The sequence below is a fragment of the Vipera ursinii genome, assembly GCF_947247035.1.
Source record: "Vipera ursinii genome assembly, chromosome: 7".
Lineage (NCBI taxonomy): Eukaryota > Metazoa > Chordata > Lepidosauria > Squamata > Viperidae > Vipera > Vipera ursinii.
Genome location: NC_139521.1, coordinates 2,626,892 through 2,647,585, shown reverse-complemented (window position 1 = coordinate 2,647,585; position 20,694 = coordinate 2,626,892). Strand labels below are relative to the sequence as shown.

The 20,694-nt window shown below is 43.9% G+C and overlaps 1 protein-coding gene across 1 annotated transcript in view; it reads right to left on the bottom strand.

The window, feature by feature from the left end:
- Positions 1 to 20,694, bottom strand: part of LIMCH1 (LIM and calponin homology domains 1) — a gene marked incomplete at both ends in the record, with an annotated part of 108,430 nt that overhangs the window by 16,760 nt on the left and 70,976 nt on the right. The window contains 12 exons of the mRNA XM_083368054.1: positions 3,246 to 3,369; positions 5,412 to 5,524; positions 7,715 to 7,851; positions 10,711 to 10,815; positions 11,614 to 11,706; positions 12,568 to 12,651; positions 13,618 to 13,646; positions 14,437 to 14,563; positions 15,003 to 15,190; positions 17,742 to 17,811; positions 18,924 to 19,145; positions 20,104 to 20,512. Coding sequence (XP_083224180.1) covers positions 3,246 to 3,369; positions 5,412 to 5,524; positions 7,715 to 7,851; positions 10,711 to 10,815; positions 11,614 to 11,706; positions 12,568 to 12,651; positions 13,618 to 13,646; positions 14,437 to 14,563; positions 15,003 to 15,190; positions 17,742 to 17,811; positions 18,924 to 19,145; positions 20,104 to 20,512 — 1,701 coding nt within the window. The remainder of the gene's footprint in view (positions 1 to 3,245; positions 3,370 to 5,411; positions 5,525 to 7,714; positions 7,852 to 10,710; positions 10,816 to 11,613; positions 11,707 to 12,567; positions 12,652 to 13,617; positions 13,647 to 14,436; positions 14,564 to 15,002; positions 15,191 to 17,741; positions 17,812 to 18,923; positions 19,146 to 20,103; positions 20,513 to 20,694) is intronic.

Sequence of the window (20,694 nt, the reverse complement as noted above, 5' to 3'; positions counted from 1 at the left end):
ACGGCTAAACCGGCTGCAGGACAACCCACCCTGGCCAACTCACCATGAGATGACTTGTTGCGGGACAAGAGTTACACTAATTAAGTTAGGCTAGTTAAGAAGAAACTGGAGAGTCAGTTGTCTGAGATGGTATAGGTTCTCCTGCCTGAGCGGGGGGCTGGACTAGAAGACCTCCAGGGTCCCTTCCAGCTTCTATTCTATTCTATTCTATTCTATTCTATTCTATTCTATTCTATTCTATTCTATTCTATTCTATTCTATTCTATTCTATTCTATTCTATTCTATTCTATTCTATTCTATTCCATTCCATTCCATTCCATTCCATTCCATTCCATTCCATTCTTTATTTCTACTCTACTCTACTCTACTCTACTCTACTCTATTCTTATTCTATTCTATTCTATTCTAATTTCTATTTTATTCTATTCTATTCTATTCTATTCTATTTTCTATTCTATTCTAATTTCTATTCTATTCTAATTTCTATTCTATTCTAATTTCTATTCTATTCTGTTGTATTATTTTCTGTTCTAATTTCTATTCTATTCTATTCTAATTTTATTTTAAATTTCTATTTTATTCTATTCTAATTTATTTTCTATTCTTCATTCCTCTATCCTATCCTATCCTATCCTATCCTATCCTATCCTATCCTATCCTATCCTATCCTATCCTATCCTATCCTATCCTACTCTAAATATCGAAGAAATGGTGTAATAGAATCATTAAAGGAAGGAGGCCAAAAGAGGGACAACCAAAATAATTTTGAAAAGCAATTGAATTCTTGAATTCTCCCAAGGTGAGCAGGCCGTGTCAAGCCGTCCCATTCCACCAACGAGGCCCCAAGGGGGAACCCCTGTGGAGGAATGTACGAAAATGGTGGAGTTTCAACCTCAGGGCTGCAATTTCTTCTGAACTTTTCTTCCGCCACAGGTGTGACTGCGGGAATGTTGGCTAGTTGTGAAAAAAATCAGCTGATAAATCTGCCGTCCATTATGGCCAATCGTTCTCGGGGTTAACTTCTGCCTTTTAGGTGTTGGGCTGGTAACTACGGCCACACTTCCCCATCCTTTCCATGCTTTTGCATTTAAGATTTTGCTTGTAAGTATAGTTCAACTGCTTTGTTTAGTCCTGTCCTTCTCAAGCTGTCTTGGCGTTCCGGGAGTAAACCCGAGTATAAAGGTTGCAAATAAAATAAGCACGGCTCTGTACATCAAAGGTCCACGGCCGCATGAATTAAACTTCGGGCTGAGTTTTTAAGTCTTTAATTGGCTTGTAAAATGTCTTGGGGGTCCTTGATACCTGTTAGATGGCTGGCTTTGAATGGCAGGAGAACATGGTGATGATGGCCCCGATCTGGAGCTGCCTTGGGAAGCTGCCCTGGAATAGAAAACAAGAAATAAATTCTAATAAAGCTTTATTAATTTATGTAGAAAGTGTATATAGCCGCCTACTCCCCTCCAGCGGCTCTAGGCAGCTTACAACCAATAAAAACACAGTATAAATAAAATAAATTTTAAAAAATGATAACGCTCCCCCCCCCGGCAACAATACACAGTCAAATAAGCCATTGGATGGGCTCCATCCCATTCTGGGCTCCCCAGGGCCGCTGGCAGAACCAGGTCTTCAGGGCTTTACGAGAGAGCGTTGAAGTGGGGGACCAGTTTAATTTCTGGAGGGATGATCTTCCAAGTGGAGGAAGCCACCATGGAGAAGAACCTGTTTCCTGGTCCCGCCAGATGGACCTCCTTAAGAGGGGGGACCCTTAACATCCTCTGACTCCCTGCTTTAGTGGGTCAGGCGTCAACGCTGCTGGTAACCTCGGATGTTTTTGCATTGACAACGGATGGAAATGTAGCCATCTTTTTCCCCGTTTGCTTTTAGAGTTAGATGATGCTGGGAGGTGGGGAGGGGGATGCGAATGAGAGTCCAGCTAGACATAACAACACTAAACTTAGCGTGAGAATCAAGGTTACTGAGCTCAGAGCTGATAAAAGAATTGGCGGGCTGGAGAGCTGGAGAGGAAGCTAACTGGGGAACGTGATTTATGATGGTCAATTGGAGGAGGGAATTGTGCTTTGATACTGGGTGCCCGGGGGAGGGAGAAATTCAGCTTTTGGCTTCGATTAGGTAAGTGTCGATATTCTGCTACTTGAATAAAAGATCCTTTGAGGCAAACCACGCCTCGGAGTTCTTTTGAAGAGTTTCATCTGTCGGAACCAGGACATCAGGTGGATGTAACTGGGAAATGATGGTGCTTCAAAATAACAGGGAGGGAGCCACCATGGAGAAGGCCCTCCGCTGGAGGAGGTTTTTAAGAAGAGACTGGACAGTCACTTGTCTGAGATGGGATAGGGTCTCCTGCTTGAGCAGGGGGATGGACTAGAAGACCTCCAGGGTCCCTTCCAGATTCTATTCTATTCTATTCTATTCTATTCTATTCTATTCTATTCTATTCTATTCTATTCTATTCTATTCTATTCTATTCTTCATTCCTATATTCATTCTATTCTATTCTTCTATTCTATTCTATTCTATTCTATTCTATTCTATTCTATTCTATTCTTCTATTCTATTCTATTCTATTCTATTCTATTCTATTCTATTCTATTCTATTCTATTCTATTCTATTCTATTCTATCCTACTCTACTCTACTCTATCCTATCCTACTCTATTTCTATTTCTATTCCTATTCCTATTTCTATTATTTCTCCAAGGTGCCTTCCATGCAAACTCTATTCTGATTAAGATTAGTTGCTCAGCACTTCCAACCATCCAAGCAGGAGTGGTACCACATTTCAACTCTGACAGTCCATCCAGAAGGATACCATGGCTGTTGGTATCAAACATTCTACAGAAATATCCAGAAAGACCATCCAAGTTGCAATCGGCTTGTCTCTTTCCCACCACAGGTGACCAAGTCAGATCCTATCCTATAGCCCCAGGGACGGAAATGGAACTCAAAGATCAAGTTTCCACGTAAGCAATGTTGGTTAGGGTTAAAGTTTACTAGCCCTCTTCTCCGATGTTTAATCTGTGTTCCTGAATTCTTGAAAAATAAATCAATAAGTAAACGAACAAGTTGGCGCTCTTCAGTTCCGCAGTCTCTCACCCGGTTTCTGGAGGAAGTTCCATCCAAGGTGTGCCATTTATGCAGACCATCCGCCCGATGTTGGTTCTGCTATAAATTAAATAGTTTATAAGCTATCGAGCATCGCATCAAAATGCTCAAAATGCACTTGCCTCTTAACCTCTTTTGGGGAACTGCCCGCCAGGCCTAAATTATACCCCAACGGTGAATCCTTCTGTCTGATGTCTGAAATGCCAGGGCTCTTCTCTGCTGCCAGCGGTTGGTTCCACGGCACATCTGCAAGGGGAGGATTTTACGTTAGGGAACGAGAGGCACAGAACTGTTCATAAGGAAAGCAAGTCTGAACTCTACATAGTTGAGGAGGAGGAGGAGGACGGGAGAGAAAAACGGGCGAGGAGAAGGAGAGAAAGGAAGGAAGGAAGGAAGGAAGGAAGGAGATAAGGATGAAAGGGAAAGAAGAAGGAAGAGGAGGAGAGGGAAAGAAGGAGGATGGGAGAGAGAGAGACAGAGAGAGACAGGGAAAGAAAGAAGAGAAGGATGAAAGGGAAAGAAGAAGGAAGAGGAGGAGAGGGAAAGAAGAAGGATGGGAGAGAGAGACAGAGAGAAAGAAAGAAAGAAAGAAAGAAAGAAAGAAAGGAAGGAAGGAAGGAAGAATATAAGGATGAAAGAGAAAGAAGAAGGAAGAGGAGGAGAGGGAAAGAAGGATGGGAGAGAGAGAGACAGAGAGAAAGAAAGAAAGGAAGGAAGGAAGGAAGGAAGGAAAGAAGGAAGGAAAGAAGGAAGAATATAAGGATGAAAGGGAAAGAAAAAGGAAGTGGAGGAGGAGAGGGAATGAAGAAGGATGGGAGAGAGACAGAGACAGAGAAACAGAGAAAGAAAGAAAGAAAGAAAGAAAGAAAGAAGGAAGGAAGGAAGGAAGGAAGGAAGGAAAGAAAAAAAGAAAGAAAGAAAGAAAGAAAGAAGAAAGAAAGAAAGAAAGAAAGAAAGAAAGAAAGGAAGGAAGGAAGGAAGGAAGGAAGGAGGAGGATAAGGGAAAAGGAAAGAAGGAGGAGGAGGAGGAGGAGGAGGAGGCCTTTTCAAATTGTGCAGAATTGAACTATTTTGTCTTTGAAGGGTAGAAACAGACCTATCGCTAAGACCAAGCTGAGAATATTCGGTAAGAACTGGGCGCAAGGACAGCAAGATGAAACACAAAAGAGGAAGTGATTTTTTAAGAAACAAACAAACAAAAACACACACACACGCTAGCACGTTTCAGATACTCTGCTTAATTTACTGCTGACCTTTCGACGTTTCGTCTGCCTTTTACAGCTCTAGAAGCAGGTTCAACTTGGTACATTATACAACACCAGTGAGGAGAAAGCAAGATAAAAAAAGGTAAAGGTTCCCCCGCACATGCGTGCTAGTCGTTTCCGACTCTAGGGGCCGGTGCTCATCTCCGTTTCAAAGCCGAAGAGCCAGCGCTTGTCCGAGGACGTCTGCGTGGTCATGTGGCCGGCATGACTAGACGCCAAAGGCGCACGGAACGCTGTTACCTTCCCACCGGAGTGGTCCCTATTTTTCTACTTGCATTTTTACGTGCTTTCGAACTGCTAGGTTGGCAGAAGCTGGTGTTGTGACTCAGGGCCAGCCTGTGGGTCCGACAGCCGGCTCCGATGTATCGGATGACTCAGATGAGGGGGAGGGAAACGAACCGGCTGATGATGGTTTGGAGGCTTTGCAGAGCCCTCAGCCGGGGACCTCTTCTCAGCTGCGTGAGCCCGAGAGTGCGGAGGAAGATGACCCACAGCTGGCCCTGTTCAAGGACGCCCGACGCAGGAGGCAGTCGAGCAGGAACAAATAAAGAAAGGCTGTGGGACTCCTCGGGAGGAGGCACAGGGAGACCACGCCCTGAGCTCTCTATAAAAGGAGTGTTTGGGGAGGGGCTGGTTGCTGAAAGCAACTTTTCCGCTTGAGAAGACAAGCTCTTGTGTTTTTGTTAACTGCGTAATTAAATCTTGGCAGATGCCTTTTAGCCTTGGACGCTCTCCAGTCTCTTCTTTCTGAATAGGGGTTTGCCTTACTACAAGGCCAGAAGAGGGCTGGTTCAGAACAGCTGGGACGAGTAACAGGCGCTCACTCTGTTACATGGCACTCGGGATTCGACCCGCCAAACTGCCGACCTTCTGATCGACAAGCTCAGCATCCTAACCCACTGAGCCACCACGTCCCTTACATTATACAACACCAGTGAGGAGAAAGCAAGATAAGTGACTGAAAAGCCGAAAATGTGATATTTTTTTCCCCAAAAGCGAAGGCTTTGCAAAGCCACCACCCACCTGGAGATAACGGCAAAGACATTTTGTTGGGTGATCTGCCTTCTGGGGTAGGAACCTGATCTGTTTGTCTCCATTTTAAGCCTTCTACATGATATTCTTCCTTATTCACAGTGCTGAAAAAACAGAAAATATATTGTACAAAGGCAGGGGGGGGAAACACAGTTAATCCTCGGCTTACGACTGTTCATTTAGCCACCGTTTGAAGCTACAATGGCCCTTTATCTTCAAAGTGACTGGTGAGTATTTTCCCCACTTACAACCCATCGTAGCATCCCCCGCAATCGTGGGATCCAAATTCAGACCCTTGGCAACTGACTCCTATTTAGGACGGTCGCAGCAGCATCCCACGGTCACGTGATCCGTTTTTCCGACAAGCAAGGTCAACGGGGGAAGCCGGATCCACTGAACAACTGGGTTACTAACGGTAACTAACCTGCAGAGATTCGCTTAACAACTGCGGCAAGGAAGGTCGTAAAATGGGGGCAAGCTCTCGTAACAACTGCGTGGATTCAAAAATGGAAATTTTGGGCTCATAAGTCAAGGACTACCTATAGGGCTAGGGTTAGGTCACCATGAACTCATAGAGCAAAATGGACATTGCCAACAAACTCGGAGTGCTTGGGTATGGTTAGGAGGGCGCTGACTTTTCTAGCCTGCCCTATCTGTGTTTCCTGGTAAAATACATGGGAAAATCCCATTGGAGGAAAATTCCACTTTGGGTTAGGGTTAGGTCTCCATGAACTCGGAGAGCAAAATGGACATCGCCAACAAACTTGGAGTGCTTGGGTATGGTTAGGAGGGCACTTACTTTTCTAGGCTGCCCTTTCTATGTTTCCTGGTAAAATACATGGGAAAATCCCATTCAAGGAAAATTCCACTTAGGGTTAGGGTTAGGTCACCATGAACTCATAGAGCAAAATGGACATCGCCAACAAATTCGGAGTGCTTGGGTATGGTTAGGAAGGCACTGACTTTTCTAGCCTGCCCTATCTACTGTATGTTTCCTGGTAAAATACATGGGAAAATCCCATTGGAGGAAAATTCCACTTAGGGTTAGGTCACCATGAACTCGGAGAGCAAAATGGACATGGCCAACAAATTCAGAGTGCTTGGGTATGGTTAGGAGGGCACTTACTTTTCTAGGCTGCCCTATCTAGGTTTCCATGGGAAAATCCCATTCTGCTATAACTATATCATTATATTTTAATCTGCATTTTGCCAAAACTGCAGCCAGCAGGTATCTGAAGCAGCTTCAATGCTACCTAATGTCTCCAAAGCTGAGTAGGTCTGGCGGTTAAATAGCAGCCTATTTTTCTAATTCAGTTAATAACAGTTTATACAAACCTGGCATGTTAGGTAGGTCCACACCCCACTGACAATTAATGACCAAAATAAATGTTAATAGCCTGTGGAAGATTAGATTCCTTGTTGGTAGTGAAGTAGAAAAATTGCAACATCTAAATAGGTCGTTTCTTTGATGAATGCAGAAGTATTTGTCTATTCCTAAAAAAACACATACAGCTAGTCCTCAACTTACAACGGTCTGTTTTAGTGACCACTCCAAGTTGCGACGGCACTGAAAAAGCAAACTTATGACCGTCTCCCACATTTATGACCTTCGCAGCATCCCCTTTGGTCACATGATCAAAAATCGGACGCTTGGCAACTGACTCATATTTATGACCGTCGCAAGGTCCCCGGGCTCACGTGATCCGCTTTGGCGACCTTCGGACCATCAAAGTCATTAGGGAAGCCAGTTCCACTTAACAACCGTATGACTAAGAACTGCAGTGATTCAGTGAACGGCCGGCGCAACAAAGGTGGTAAAATGGGGCAAAACAAATTTTTCACTTAGCAACATACATTTTGGGGTCTGTTGTGGTCGTTAACTCGGGGACTGCCTGTATTCATGCAACTGTACGCTAAAAGTCACCACAGATCCTGAAAAACTGATATGAGTCACTGCCTTTAGAATACGGAGAGAGAAATTTATAATATTAACCCTCAAATGCACAAGCACACACAATAATTCACATATCATCTAGCAAAAACACCGTTGCTGCTATGGTGGCTTCTCATAGGAAATTTATATTAATTTGATATTGATTTGAGGGCATCTGGTTCACGCGTGAAAGTCAGCAAGCAGCTAAGAAACGATTGTCTGAACACGCCTCCTTAGAGAAATTAGAACGACAAACACAGGAGAGTTTTTGCTTCTGCCTTTCTCCATCTTCTCCATCTCTCTTCCGATGGTCATTCTTCTCAGATATCTTCTTTATGAAATCTCTTTTGCTTTTACGCACCTCGCAATCTCCTCCTGTGGTTGATATTCCTTGCATTTTGAAAAGGGCCCGCCGTCTTGTTCACGGAACAACGTCTCCAGTTTTGCCTCTTCGTTTGGCTTGTTCTCGTCTTCCGAGTAACTTAGGTCGATCAAATTCTGCCGAAACAAATATATCATATTATATACGTCGCTGCTATAAGAATTGTATGTAATTTCATGAGTTGACTCATTATAATATATAATGTGATACATTATATTATAAGATTTACCTCAGAGGCTGGTAGGTTGCTGCTTTAAGAATTGTATGTAATTTTTATGAGTTGACTCATTATAAAGGTAAAGGTAAAGGTTCCCCCGCACATGCGTGCTAGTCGTTTCCGACTCTAGGAGCCGGTGCTCATCTCCGTTTCAAAGCCGAAGAGCCAGCGCTTGTCCGAGGACGTCTCCGTGGTCCTGTGGCCGGCATGACTGGATGCCAAAGGCGCACGGAATGCTGTTACCTTCCCACCGTAGTGGTCCCTATTTTTCTACTTGCATTTTTACGTGCTTCCGAACTGCTAGGTTGGCAGAAGCTGTGACGCGTAACAGGCGCTCACTCTGTTACGCAGCACTTGGGATTCGACCCGCCAAACTGCCGACCTTCATATATTATATTGTAAGATTTACCTCAGAGGGCTGATATCTTTCCCTCAATGGGCTTAAAATCCGTGCTGCTACAAAAGCAAAGCCTTTCAAACCACAATCTGGTATCCTATATAAGAATTCAGTCTCATTTACCATCTTATTAACCAACCAACCCTCTAAAATCAGCCCACAAGACAGATTTCTTTTAACGCAAAGCAACTGATTGGATCTAGAGCAGAGGTACCCCAACCTTCTGGGCACCAGGGACCGGTTCCGTGGAGGGTGGTTTTTTCCCGCGGACCGGAGGGTGCGTAGTTTTGTGTGTTGTCTTCATCCCGTGGATGGGGCTTTCCTTGTTTATGCGGACCGGTTGCTGGTGGGCCGTGGCCCGCTGCCAGTCCACGGACCGGGAGGTTGGGGACCCATGCTCTAGAGATCAAACCTGGGTCCCAATTCCCCTGCATTTCCCAACAGCTAATTCCAGTAACTAGAGAAGGTTTGTAATACTTAAGACGGTTGAAGAATAAAATAATAAAATAAAATAAAATAAATCTCCCTGCTAGAAAGACTCCATCAGAAAATAGGGTTTGAAAACAGCCAGATAGTAATTTGTTTGTTTGTTTGTTTATTAAATAATTTATATAGCTGCCTGCTCACATCCAGTGACTCTCTAGGCTGCTTACAAAAAATATATATATTTTCTATTTTTGACAAGAATCACAATATCAACAGAATAACAGAGTTGGAAGAGATTTTGGAGGTGTTCTAGTTCAATTTCCTGCTCAAACAGGAGACCCTATAGCATTCCAGACAAGTGTGGCTGACCACTCTCTTCTTGAGAACCTCCAGGGTTGGAGCATCCACAATTTCTGGAGGCCGGTTGTTCCACTGGATAATTGTTCTCACTGTCAGGAAATTTCTCCTTAGTTCTAGGTTGCTTCTCTCCTTGGTGAGTTTCCACCTGTTGCTTCTTCTCCTGCCTTCGGGTGCTTTGGAGAACAGCTTGACTCCCTCTTCTTTGGGGCAGCCCCTGAGATACTGGAAGACGGCTATCATGTCACCCCTAGTCCATCCTAAGGACAGGAGAAGAAGCAACGATGGAAGCTAATCGAGGAGACAAGCAAACTGAAACTGAGAAGAAATTTCCTGACAGAACATTTAATCAATGAAACAACTGCCTCCAGAAGTTGTAGGTGCTCCAACACTGGGAGTTTTTGAGAAGAGATTGGACAACCATTTGACTGAAATGGTTGGACTAGAAGACCTCCAAGTTTCCTTCCAACTCTGTTATTCTATTCTATTCTCTTTGTGTTCTTCTTTATCCTCTCCTCTCCTGTTCTATTGTATTGTATTGTTTTGTTTTGTATTGTATTGTATTGTATTCTATTATTCTATTCTATTCTATTCTATTCTATTCTATTCTATTCTATTCTATTCTATTCTATTCTATTCTATTCTATTCTATTCTATTCTATTCTATTCTATTCTATTCTATTCTATTATTCCATTCCATTCCATTCCATTCCATTCCATTCCATTCCATTCCATTCCATTCCATTCCATTCCATTCCATTCTATTCTATTCTATTCTATTCTATTCTATTCTATTCTATTCTATTCTATTCTATTCTATTCTATATTCTAATATCTATTCCATTCCATTCTATTCTATTCTATTATCTTTGTTAGACTTGACATTCCCAGTTCCTGCAACCATTCTTCACAATGTTTAATTTTTTTTAAAGGCTAGGTCAAAACAATCGCTTTATATTCTATAAAGTATTCTCTTCAAAACTTGTGTGTGTGTGTGTGTGTGTGTGTGTGTATACACACACACACATATAATAATAATAATAAGTTGGAAGGGACCTTGGAGGTCATCTAGTCCAGCCCCCTGCTCAGGCAGGAAACCCTAGACCATTTCAGACAAATGGCTGTCCAGTCTCTTCTTAAAAACTTCCAGTGTTGGAGCATTCACAGCTTCTGGGGGCAGGTTGTTCCACTGGTTAATTGTTCTGACTGTCAGAAAATTTCTCCTTAGTTCTAGGTTGCTTCTCTCCTTGACTATATACATGTATATATGTATATGTATACATATATATATATATATATGTATATATGTACATATACATATACAAACACACACACACACACACACACACACACACACACACACACACATATATATATGGTCGTTATAACTGCCATACAAGTGTATGTACTGACTCCCTTATCATTCAGCCCTTGCTCTGATGATGTCAAAAGCTTGTTGACGAAAGCTCAGCAATAAAGAAGAATTTTCTCTTCTATCCCAGAGTTCATCGTTTTTATTTTTACCAACTTCAAATATATATATCCCACTCTAGCCTTTAAGTCCACTAGCGAACACACCATAGTCCTGTTTCCATCGGTCAAGGAGGACGATGTAGACAAGGGCTCTGCAGAGCTTGAAGTCAACAAGAATGGAACCACGGTATCTTCAAGGATCTTGCGTTCCTAAAGGAGAGAAGATGGCCAAAGTTCATGAAGGTTCTCAAGTCACCCAGATGAGAGTTACCTCGAAGTTGACTTTTTCCCCTTCTCCCTTTGAAACGTTTTGCTGCTTCTCCAAGTAATTTCTTCAGTCAGCTTCTTCAATACTTGGACAAGCCGCAAAATATTTCAACCCAAAAAAGAAGTCCAGTTTAACTTCCAAACAGAAGAGTCTTTTGAAAATGAAAGAAAAAACGAGCCTTACAAACAGAGTCAAGGATACAGGTTGTCCCCGTTGTGACCGTTCAAAGTTACGACGACACGGAAAAAAGTGACTTATGACCATTTTTCACCCTTACGACAACTTCTTGGCTGGCTGAGTCACTTCTGCATAGGGCTGAACGAATTGGCTGTACACGTGCCGAAAAACTTTGTTCAAATAATAGCTTATTGTCGGGTTCCAAAAATCAAGAAAGACACGTTGACATTTTTCTAGGCCATTTCCTTTATTGTTCGTTTTCCAGAGACAAAAGTCTGGCCAGTCTGAAGACTCTACTACCTGCATTTACAAATAGCCTGGGAACTATTGGGGAGGCGCTGTCTTCACCTTCACCTTCTTTCTCTCCCACAAACTTTCTTTCTCCTTCTTTCTCTCCCACAAACTGAGTCGTCTCATGCTCGTCTGGAATGCAGCCTCTCCCGTCTGGGAATCCAGACTACATTCCACCACACTGATCGAGCTGAAAGGAGACCAACTAGATGCGCGCACTGAGTTGGAGGTACATTCCCCACCTGTCCACAATCACACCTCGGACCTCATACCTCTTCATAATACTTGCGCTCCTCTTCTTCAACTTCTTTCTGTGCTTTTTCCCACGCTTTTTTCAACTTCTCCTGCTCTTTCTGATACCTTTCCTAAGGAAAGAGTAGCAACGCAAGCTGTGAACCAGGAATCCTGACCCAACGGGAGGAAATGGTATCTCAACTGGATCTATGGAAGAGCTGCTAGCAAAGATTTTTTTTCCCTTTTAGATCCCAAACCTGCATGGAAGTGGGATTATTTTATTATTAGTGAGTTCTAGTCTTGCCTTAGACCCGAAAGCCGACTGGGTGACTTTGGGTCAATCACCAGGAGACAGTGAGTTCTAGTCCTGCCTCAGGCATGAAAGCAAGTTGGGTGACTCTAGGCCAATCACCAGGAGACGGTGAGTTCTAATCCTGCCTTAGGCATGAAAGCAAGCTGGATGACTCTGGGCCAATCACCAGGAGACGGTGAGTTCTAATCCTGCCTTAGGCATGAAAGCAAGCTGGGTGACTCTGGGCCAATTACCAGGAGACGGTGAGTTCTAATCCTGCCTTAGGCATGAAAGCAAGCTGGGTGACTCTGGGTCAATCACCAGGAGACGGTGAGTTCTAATCCTGCCTTAGGCATGAAAGCAAGTTGGGTGACTCTGGGCCAATCACCAGGAAACGGTGAGTTCTAATCTTGCCTTAGGCATGAAAGCAAGCTGGATGACTCTAGGCCAATCACCAGAAGATGGTGAGTTCCAGTCCTGCCTTAGGCATGAAAGCCAGTTGGGTGATCTTAGGCCAACCACGCTCTCTCAGCCCAAACCACCTCACAGGTATTTTTTTGTGGGAAAATAGGAGGAAGAAGATGTGTTAGATGCCTTGAGTTATTTGTAAAAATAACCAAGGCGGGATACAAATAAATTGCCTTTTCTCTTTTGTGAAAACAAGCATATATGTGAGAAATAACCCCAAACGGGGGTCTACCTGAAGGAGACGTTCTTGATCCCGCTGCCACCGTTCCTGGCGCCTACGTTCTTCTTCCGGATCCCAAGCCCAGCAAACCGAACGCTTCAAAAAGTTGACCAAATAGACAATTAGAAGCAAATTAACACAGGTCCACTGCATGTTTTTAGACAAAGTCATTCCAAGTTGTCTACAGGTAGGTTTGCAAGCGCCACCTTGGCTGACCCTCATTCTCAGACAATTGTATCTTGTAGATTTTCGATAAGGAGAGTCCCAACAATTATCCCGTTTCTACTAAATGGCTTGAACATGGGCTGTGATGCTGCACGCTGTAGCATCTAGCTAGAATGAGATCAGGATCTCAACGTTAGCTTACAAAAGGTGGTTTAAAAAAGACATTACAGGTAATCCTCGCTTTACAACATGGTCACTAACTTGGATTGCAAAGGAGAGGGAAATCAGATGGTACACGTAGATGGAGAAGATAAGTTCAGTCCTAGGCATGAAAGCCAGCTGGGTGACTGGGCCAATCACCAGGAGACGGTGAGTTCTAGTCCTGCCTTAGGCAGGAAAGCCAACTGGGTGACTCTAGGCTAATTACCAGGAGACGGTGAGTTCTAGTCCTGTCTTAGGCATAAAAACAAGCTGGGTGACTAGGCCAAACACCAGGAGACGGTGAGTTCTAGTCCTGCCTTAGGCATGAAAGCCAACTGGGTGACTCTGGGCCAATCGCCAGGAGACAGTGAATTCTAGTCCTGTCTTTGGCATGAAAGCCAGCTGGGCGACTCTGGGCCAATCACCAGGAGACGGTGAGTTCTAGTCCTGTCTTAGGCATAAAATCAAGTTGGGTGACTAGGCCAAACACCAGGAGACGGTGAGTTCTAGTCCTGCCTTAGGCATGAAAGCCAACTGGGTGACTCTAGGCTAATTACCAGGAGACGGTGAGTTCTAGTCCTGCCTTAGGCATGAAAGCCAGCTGGGTGACTCTGGGCCAATCACCAGGAGACAGTGAGTTCTAATCCCGTCTTAGGCATGAAAGCAAGTTCAAGATTTCAAATAAGATCAACTTACATTTGGTATGTCCCTGTTCTCAGTGGCGGCTGCAGAAAAAGAAAAAAAACAGCTAAAATTAAGCTTTCAAAATTGTTTAAGTTCAACAGATGTGCCAATTTTTCTTATTTATTTTTTTTACAGTTTCGCACCTCCCTCTGAAATCCTCAAAGGATTTCCAAAAGAACAAACCATTTGAAACAACAAAGACGATAATATTCCTGGTTAAAAAGAAACCTTGTCTGAAACAGCAGTGAAGCCTCGTCTGCTCTGATTGTTAGATAACTGTCAACATCCAGCTTCAAGAATCCAAATAAAACTCCGGGTTCATTCCGTTTCTGAAAATCTTACTGTTTATTGAATACACTGCGTGGTTTTGTCGAAGCAAAACTGACTCTAAGGTTCCAACACCAATTCATAAACAATAAATTTCCCAGCCAAATCCCCAACATCTTTCGTACTTCATATTAACAAGTTCACTTTGTGATGGGAACTGTCTGCTTCAAATCCACACCTGTTCCGGTGTCCTTGACAAGGCTTCAGGCTCCCATTTCAGCTAATCGAAGAGGTTTCGTTTCTCCATTTAACCCTCTTGAAAGTAACATCTCTCTCCCTCCCCCTTAATCTAAAGGCAAGATGAAACACAAGAGGAATGTAGCTGCCAAAGTTTCACCCTTGACAACAACACCCACAGATACTGGTGGCATTTGAGCTTCAAACAGATGCCACTAATGGATGCTGGCCCCAGCAAACGTGACATAATTTGTTTTTTTGGGCGACTGGTTTCGGGGAAAGAAACCAAAAATGGCGGATTTGTTCATTCCTAGCTAGGAAATCTACCTTTTTGATCTTTTAAGGGAACGTCCTGCAAAACCCCTTGGGTTGTCTCAGGGACCTTCTTCAGAAGAGACAAAAGTAGGTCTTCACCTTGTTTCGGAGCCTCCAAAGTTTCTATCTGGACCTGGAACTATTTGTAAAGAACATCATCAGCACATCAACCAAGTAGTACAACCATCAGCCTTTTGAGATTGTTCAGACCAAGAAACTGTAAAGCAGAACTACGTTTTATTGAGCTAGGCTGTGCTAACTGAATTTTTCAAGTCTTGTTGCGTTGTCTTATATCTCAACGAGTCACTGAGAACCAGCATAATACTTCCTAGTGGTAACGCTTCCTAACACTGCGTCTTATCCAGGTTTTAGGAAAACTCCTGCTGTTTTTCTTTCTGCGACAGCTTCTGAGTATTCCTGCCAAGACCATCTCTGTGGCTCTCTACAAAAGAATAGATCAGCATTTTCATTTTCGATCATTCCCGGAATATTCACTGAATAGACTGGTGTTTTACCGCTAGAAGAGAAGGATAACGTTAAGATTTCACTCGCTTCTCAGACGCGCATCTTAAAGTTACCTTCTGGCTAGCCGAAGCTTCTGTACCGTTCTGTTCTCCTCTTTCGAGCGTTTTGGGCTCTCCAGTCAAATTCAGGCCACGGTTTGACTCTATTTCATCGGGATGGTTGTGGACGGAAGATAGTCCCATGTGGGCCACCGTGAGTTTGGCACAGGAAAATTTTGTGCTGGATTCTCTGAGGTCTGGAGCTAATCCATTAAAAAGACAAAAAAGAAGAAAAAAAGATAAAATTAAACCTCGCATTTGGCCAAAATTCCCCCAATATATATATATTTGAAATATATAGTTTGAATCATAGTTTGATCTCAAGAAAATAAACAAGTCAGAAACAATTGCTGTGTCCCAGGGTCATGTGATCCCCTTTTTCGACAAGCAAAAAACCATAGGGAAGCCAGATTCCCTTAACAACCGGGTCACTAACTGAACAACCGCAGTGATTCACCTAACAACCATGGCAAGGAAGGTCAAAAAAGGGAGCAAAACTCACTTAACAACACTCGCTTAACAACAGAAATTTTGTGCTCTGTTTTGGTTAGTAAATCAAGGACTAGCTGTATTTTCACAACCGTGTGTGACTCCAGGTGCATACCGTGTATCCCTGAAAGTAAGGCCTACACCAACAATAAGCCCTAGCTTGATTTTTTGGGGTGGGCCTAATATAAGCCCTACCCCCAAAATAAGCTCTAGTTTTGGGGTGGGCCACACACCTAAAAATCAAGCTAGGGCGGGGGTGGGTGGAGCTGCCCCACCTGCCCCGCACCCGCTTACCTCCCAGCCAGGCCTCTCCTCACCAGCCCACTTTTTCTTCTGAGGCCTCTTCTGCAGCCAGGCCTGCATTTCTCAGTCACGGGGCTTTCCAGAAGGCCTCTACAGCTGAGAATCGAGCTATGGATTCAATCCATAGCTAGGTTCTGCAAGAACTCTGCAGTCAAGCACCAAGTTATGGATTGAATCCATAGCTCAGTACTTGGCTACTTAGGCCTTCTGGAAAGGCCTCACTGTAAAATGCAGACCCGAATGCAGCTGCAGAACTTTGGTCCCAGAAGAAGTGGACCGACTGGGTGGGGCAGTGCTGGAGGTGAGGTAAGGCCTACCCCAAAAATAAGACCTGGTGCCTCTTTTGGAGGCAAAAAAAAAAAAGACCCAGTCTTATTTTCGGGGGGAAACGGTATTTTTAAGTTTTTATGGCATCAGTACAGAAGTGATTTGCGGCTGCTTTCTTCAACCTTCCACTTTTGGGAATTAAATTTTAAACAAAAGCAAAAACATGCATCATCGGGCACAGCTACGAAAAGGCAGCCCGCCTTGCTTTCTTAAAATATTCTTAACAGTAATTCTTCTGAACGCTTTCCTGCATCAAGCTGAGTTAACTACTGCGGTAATGATTGCAAAACTTATAAAACTAAGAGGGAGGGCATGTTTTTTCCCCTCTTCCACGTTATTATTAATTTATAAGAAAATAATTACATATTGAATCCTGTAGTTAGTTAATTACTTTCGAGGGATTTCTTAAATTTAGCGATACCCACAATTTATATCCAAAGCTGCTAATATAATTCCTTGGCATTTCTTTTCTGTTGTTTCTGAATATATTTCTCGGCTGGTCTGACGGGAGGGAAAAATCAGATGCAGCTCGTTTAGCAATGGAAATTCTAGTTCTAACTGTGGTTGTAAGTCGAGGACTACTACAGGTAGTCCTCAGTTTACCACAGTTCATTTAATGACTGTTCAAAATTGTGAGAAAATAATTAAGATCAGAGAGCACCACCTTCTTCTTCTTCTCCTCCTCCTCCTCCCTTCTTCTCCATCTCCTCCTTTCTTCTCCTCCTCTTCTCCTCTTCCTCTTCATCTCCTCCTCTCCTCCTCCTCCTCTTCTTCTTCTCCATCTCCTCCTTTCTTCTCCTCTTCTTCTCCTCCTCTTCTTCATCTCCTCTCCTCCTCCTCCTCCTCTTCATCTCCTCCTCCTTTCTCCTCCTCTTCTTCATCTCCTCCTCCTCTCCTCTTCTTCTTCTCCATCTCCTCCTTTCTTCTCCTCTTCTTCTCCTCCTCTTCTTCATCTCCTCCTCTCCTCCTCCTCTTCTTCTTCTTCATCTCCTCCTCTTTCTTCTCTTCTTCATCTCCTCCTTTCTCCTCCTCCTCCTCTTCTTCATCTCCTCCTCTCTTCCTCCTCTTCTTCTTCTCCATCTCCTCCTTTCTTCTCCTCTTCTTCTCCTCCTCTCCACCTCCTCCTCCTCCTCCTCCTCCTCCTCTTCATCTCCTCCTCCTCTTCTTCATCTCCTCTTTCTTCTCCTCTTCTGCATCTTCTCCTTTCTCCTCCTCCTCCTCCTCTCCTCCTCCTCCTCCTCCTCCCCCTCCTCTTCTTCTTCATCTCCTCCTTTCTCCTCCTCTTCTCCTCCTCCTCTTCATCTCCTCCTCCTCTTCTTCTCTTCCTCTTCTTCATCTCCTCCTCTCCTCCTCCTCCTCCTCCTCTTCTTCATCTTCTCCTTTCTCCTCCTCCTCTCCTCCTCCTTCTCCTCCTCCTCCTCCTCCTCCTCCCCCTCCTCCTTTCCACAAACCCCCCTCCGTTCTGGCACTGATGATGTGACCAAGTTGAGTAATAAAACATCTGCAAGAAAAGCACCAAGCTCAGAGAGCACCAAGGACCCCACAGGTCAACCCCGAGCTACGCAGATTCCCTCCTATTGCTACGTTAAGGGCTGTTTACTGTTCTTTAAAAATGCCCGTTTGGAGAAAACCTACCCAGAAACATTTCTTCCGAGTCGGTTCCCTCTTTTGGGCTGGCTGTTTCAGCTTCTTCCGTGAAGGAGTCCTGCAGAAAACATAGAATTCACGGTTAAAACGGAAGCCAAAGGAAGGGTGGTTTATGTATTACCTGGATATCCTGCCCAAAACAAATGACTCTCTCTAGTTTGAATCAGCTTTTGGGATTCAATGACTTGTTTAGGGAAGCAATTTGTGGTGAGGTAAGGTCCCAAATTAACTAAGTTTTAAAAGTTTGTCAAGCCAAATGGATACAAGCAGTCCTCGACTTAACAACGGTTCATTGAGTGACCACTCAAAATTACAACGGCACTGGGGAAAAAAAGGGACTAATGCCTATTTTTCACACTTAACGGCCATTGCAGCGTCTCCATGATCACGTAATCGAAATTCGGACGCTTTGGCAACCGACTCACACTTCTGAGGGTTTGCAGTGTTCCCCTGGGGATCACATGATCTCCTTTTGCGACCTTCTCACAAGCAAAGTCAATGGGGAAGCCAGATTCACTTAACAACCGTGTTGCTAACTTGACAACTGCAGTGATTCACTTAACGGCGGTGGCAAGAAAAGTCGCAGAATGAGGCAAAACTCACTGAACAAATGTTTTGCTTAGCAACATAAAATTCTGGGCTCAAATGTGGGTCATAAGTTGAGAAGTGCCTGCATTGACTTCATACTATAAATGAATGGTTATAAGTCGACTGACTACCTGGAGGTCTAAGATACAAACACTTGCAGAATAGAATAGAATAGAATAGAATAGAATAGAATAGAATAGAATAGAATAGAATAGAATAGAATAGAATAGAATAGAACAGAACAGAGAATAGAATAGAATGCAGAATAGAATAGAATAGAATAGAATAGAATAGAATATATAATAATATAACAGAAAAGAACAGAGAATAGAATAGAATGCAGAATAGAATAGAACAGAACAGAGCAGAGCAGAACAGAGCAGAGCAGAACAGAACAGAACACAATAGAATAGAATAATGGAATGGAATGGAATATAATAGAGTAGAGTAGAGTAGAGTAGAATAAGAATAAGAATAGAATAGGTCATCTAGTCCAAACCCCCCCCCCCAAGCAGGAGACCCTACACCATTTCTGACAGATGGCAGTCCAGGCTCCTGCTAACCCAAGTATTTGGCCCTTACAACTTGCTCTCTGTGTCCACCATGTTCGATGAAGCTCTTCTGAACGAGTTCAGGAGTGGGATCTGCACTTCCCTCCCCAGATCCACCATGCAATTCGACCACCTGGTCAGGCTTGGCTGAAAGGCTGGGGGAAGGCTCAAACAGAAGGGCTGAGCTTTCCTTGTCTGGCTCTCCTTCCACTCCATGGCTCGCTTCTCCGTTCACCGTGATCTTTCCTTCGACCTGCATTTCAAAACGCAAAAGCAGGTGGATTAAGGCTCCGAAACCATCTTTGGTTAGGTCTAATGAGAAGGAAAACGGAACGTGGTTAAGACTACAAAACTGCTCTCTCTATATCAAGCTATTATTTAACTCTCTCTCTCTCTCATCTATCTAGAAGACTTACTCAATTAGTTGTAACTATCAAACTGTTACTTTCTCTGCATTATCTATCTATCTAATCTATCTATCTATCATCTATCTATATCTATCATCTATATCTATATAATCTATCATCCATCTATATCTATCATTTGTATCTATCTATCTATCATCTAAAGGGGACACGGTGGCTCAGTGGGTTAGGATGCTGAGCTTGTCGATCAGATGGTCCACAGTTTGACGGGTCAAATCCCGGGTGCCGCGTAGCAGAGTGAGCACCTGTTACTCGTCCCAGCTTCTGCCAACGTAGCAGTTCAAAAGCATGTAAAAAATGCAAGTAGAAAAATCGGGACCACTACAGTGGGAAGGTAACAGCGTTCCGTGCGCCTTTGGCATCTAGTCATGCCGGCCACATGACCACGGAGACGTCCTCGGACAAGCGCTGGCTCTTCGGCTTTGAAACGGAGATGAGCACCGGCCCCTAGAGTCGGAAACGACTAGCACGCATGTGCGGGGGAACCTTTAACTTTTTATCTATCATCTATCTATATCTATCCATCATTTATCTCTATCTATCCATCCATCCATCCTTCCATCCACCATCATCTATCATCTCTATTTGTCTGTCTGTCTACATTTAACTGTCTATTCACATCTATCATCCATCCATCATCTATCATGTCTGTCGGTCGGTCGGTCTGCCTGCCTGCCTGCCTATTTCTTTCTCTTTCTCTCTGTCTCTACCTACCTACTTACCTATTTATTAAACTTGTAAAGTACGCTGCCCATTGGCTGGAGGCCTTTTCCTCTCTCAACCCACCTTGAAGTTTCTCAAAATCTCCTGGGTATCTTTTGGCTGGGCGTAAGGCTTGGGAGTCACCAGCGGCATAGCCACGGAGCCCGGGGGTCTGCTTGAGGAGGGGGAGCAGGTGGGCGCGCTGCCATCCGATCCGCCGGCGGGGGTGATGGTGGCTTCAAACTTGGAAGTGAACTTTGGGGCCGGGAGCGACTGCTGCCGTAAATACTGGAGGGGATTGGGGTCCCTGGATGGGGAGAGTGAATTTGGTTCAACGGAATGGCTTCTTTCCAAAAGCTTTGGCATCTCCAAGCGTTCCAGGACGGCTTCGCTAATGGTGAACCTCTCAATGTAATGTTGGAGTATGTTATACGCCTCTTCCTGAGACCTGGCGTTCTTGTAGGCTTCGTGAAGTTCCCTTTCACGCTTCTCCCTGTTTCGAGGGGAGCAGAAACAAGATCGGGGAAAGTTAACTGAAGCTTCTCGCGGCGTTCCCAAAGGTGGCTTTGCTTTCAAAAGACAACTGGAGTTCCTTGGTTTGGTTTTTTTTTTTTCCCCTTTGAAAACTTTCCGAGAACTGAAGAAGCTCCTCGGATGAGAAGCGAAATGTTTTCA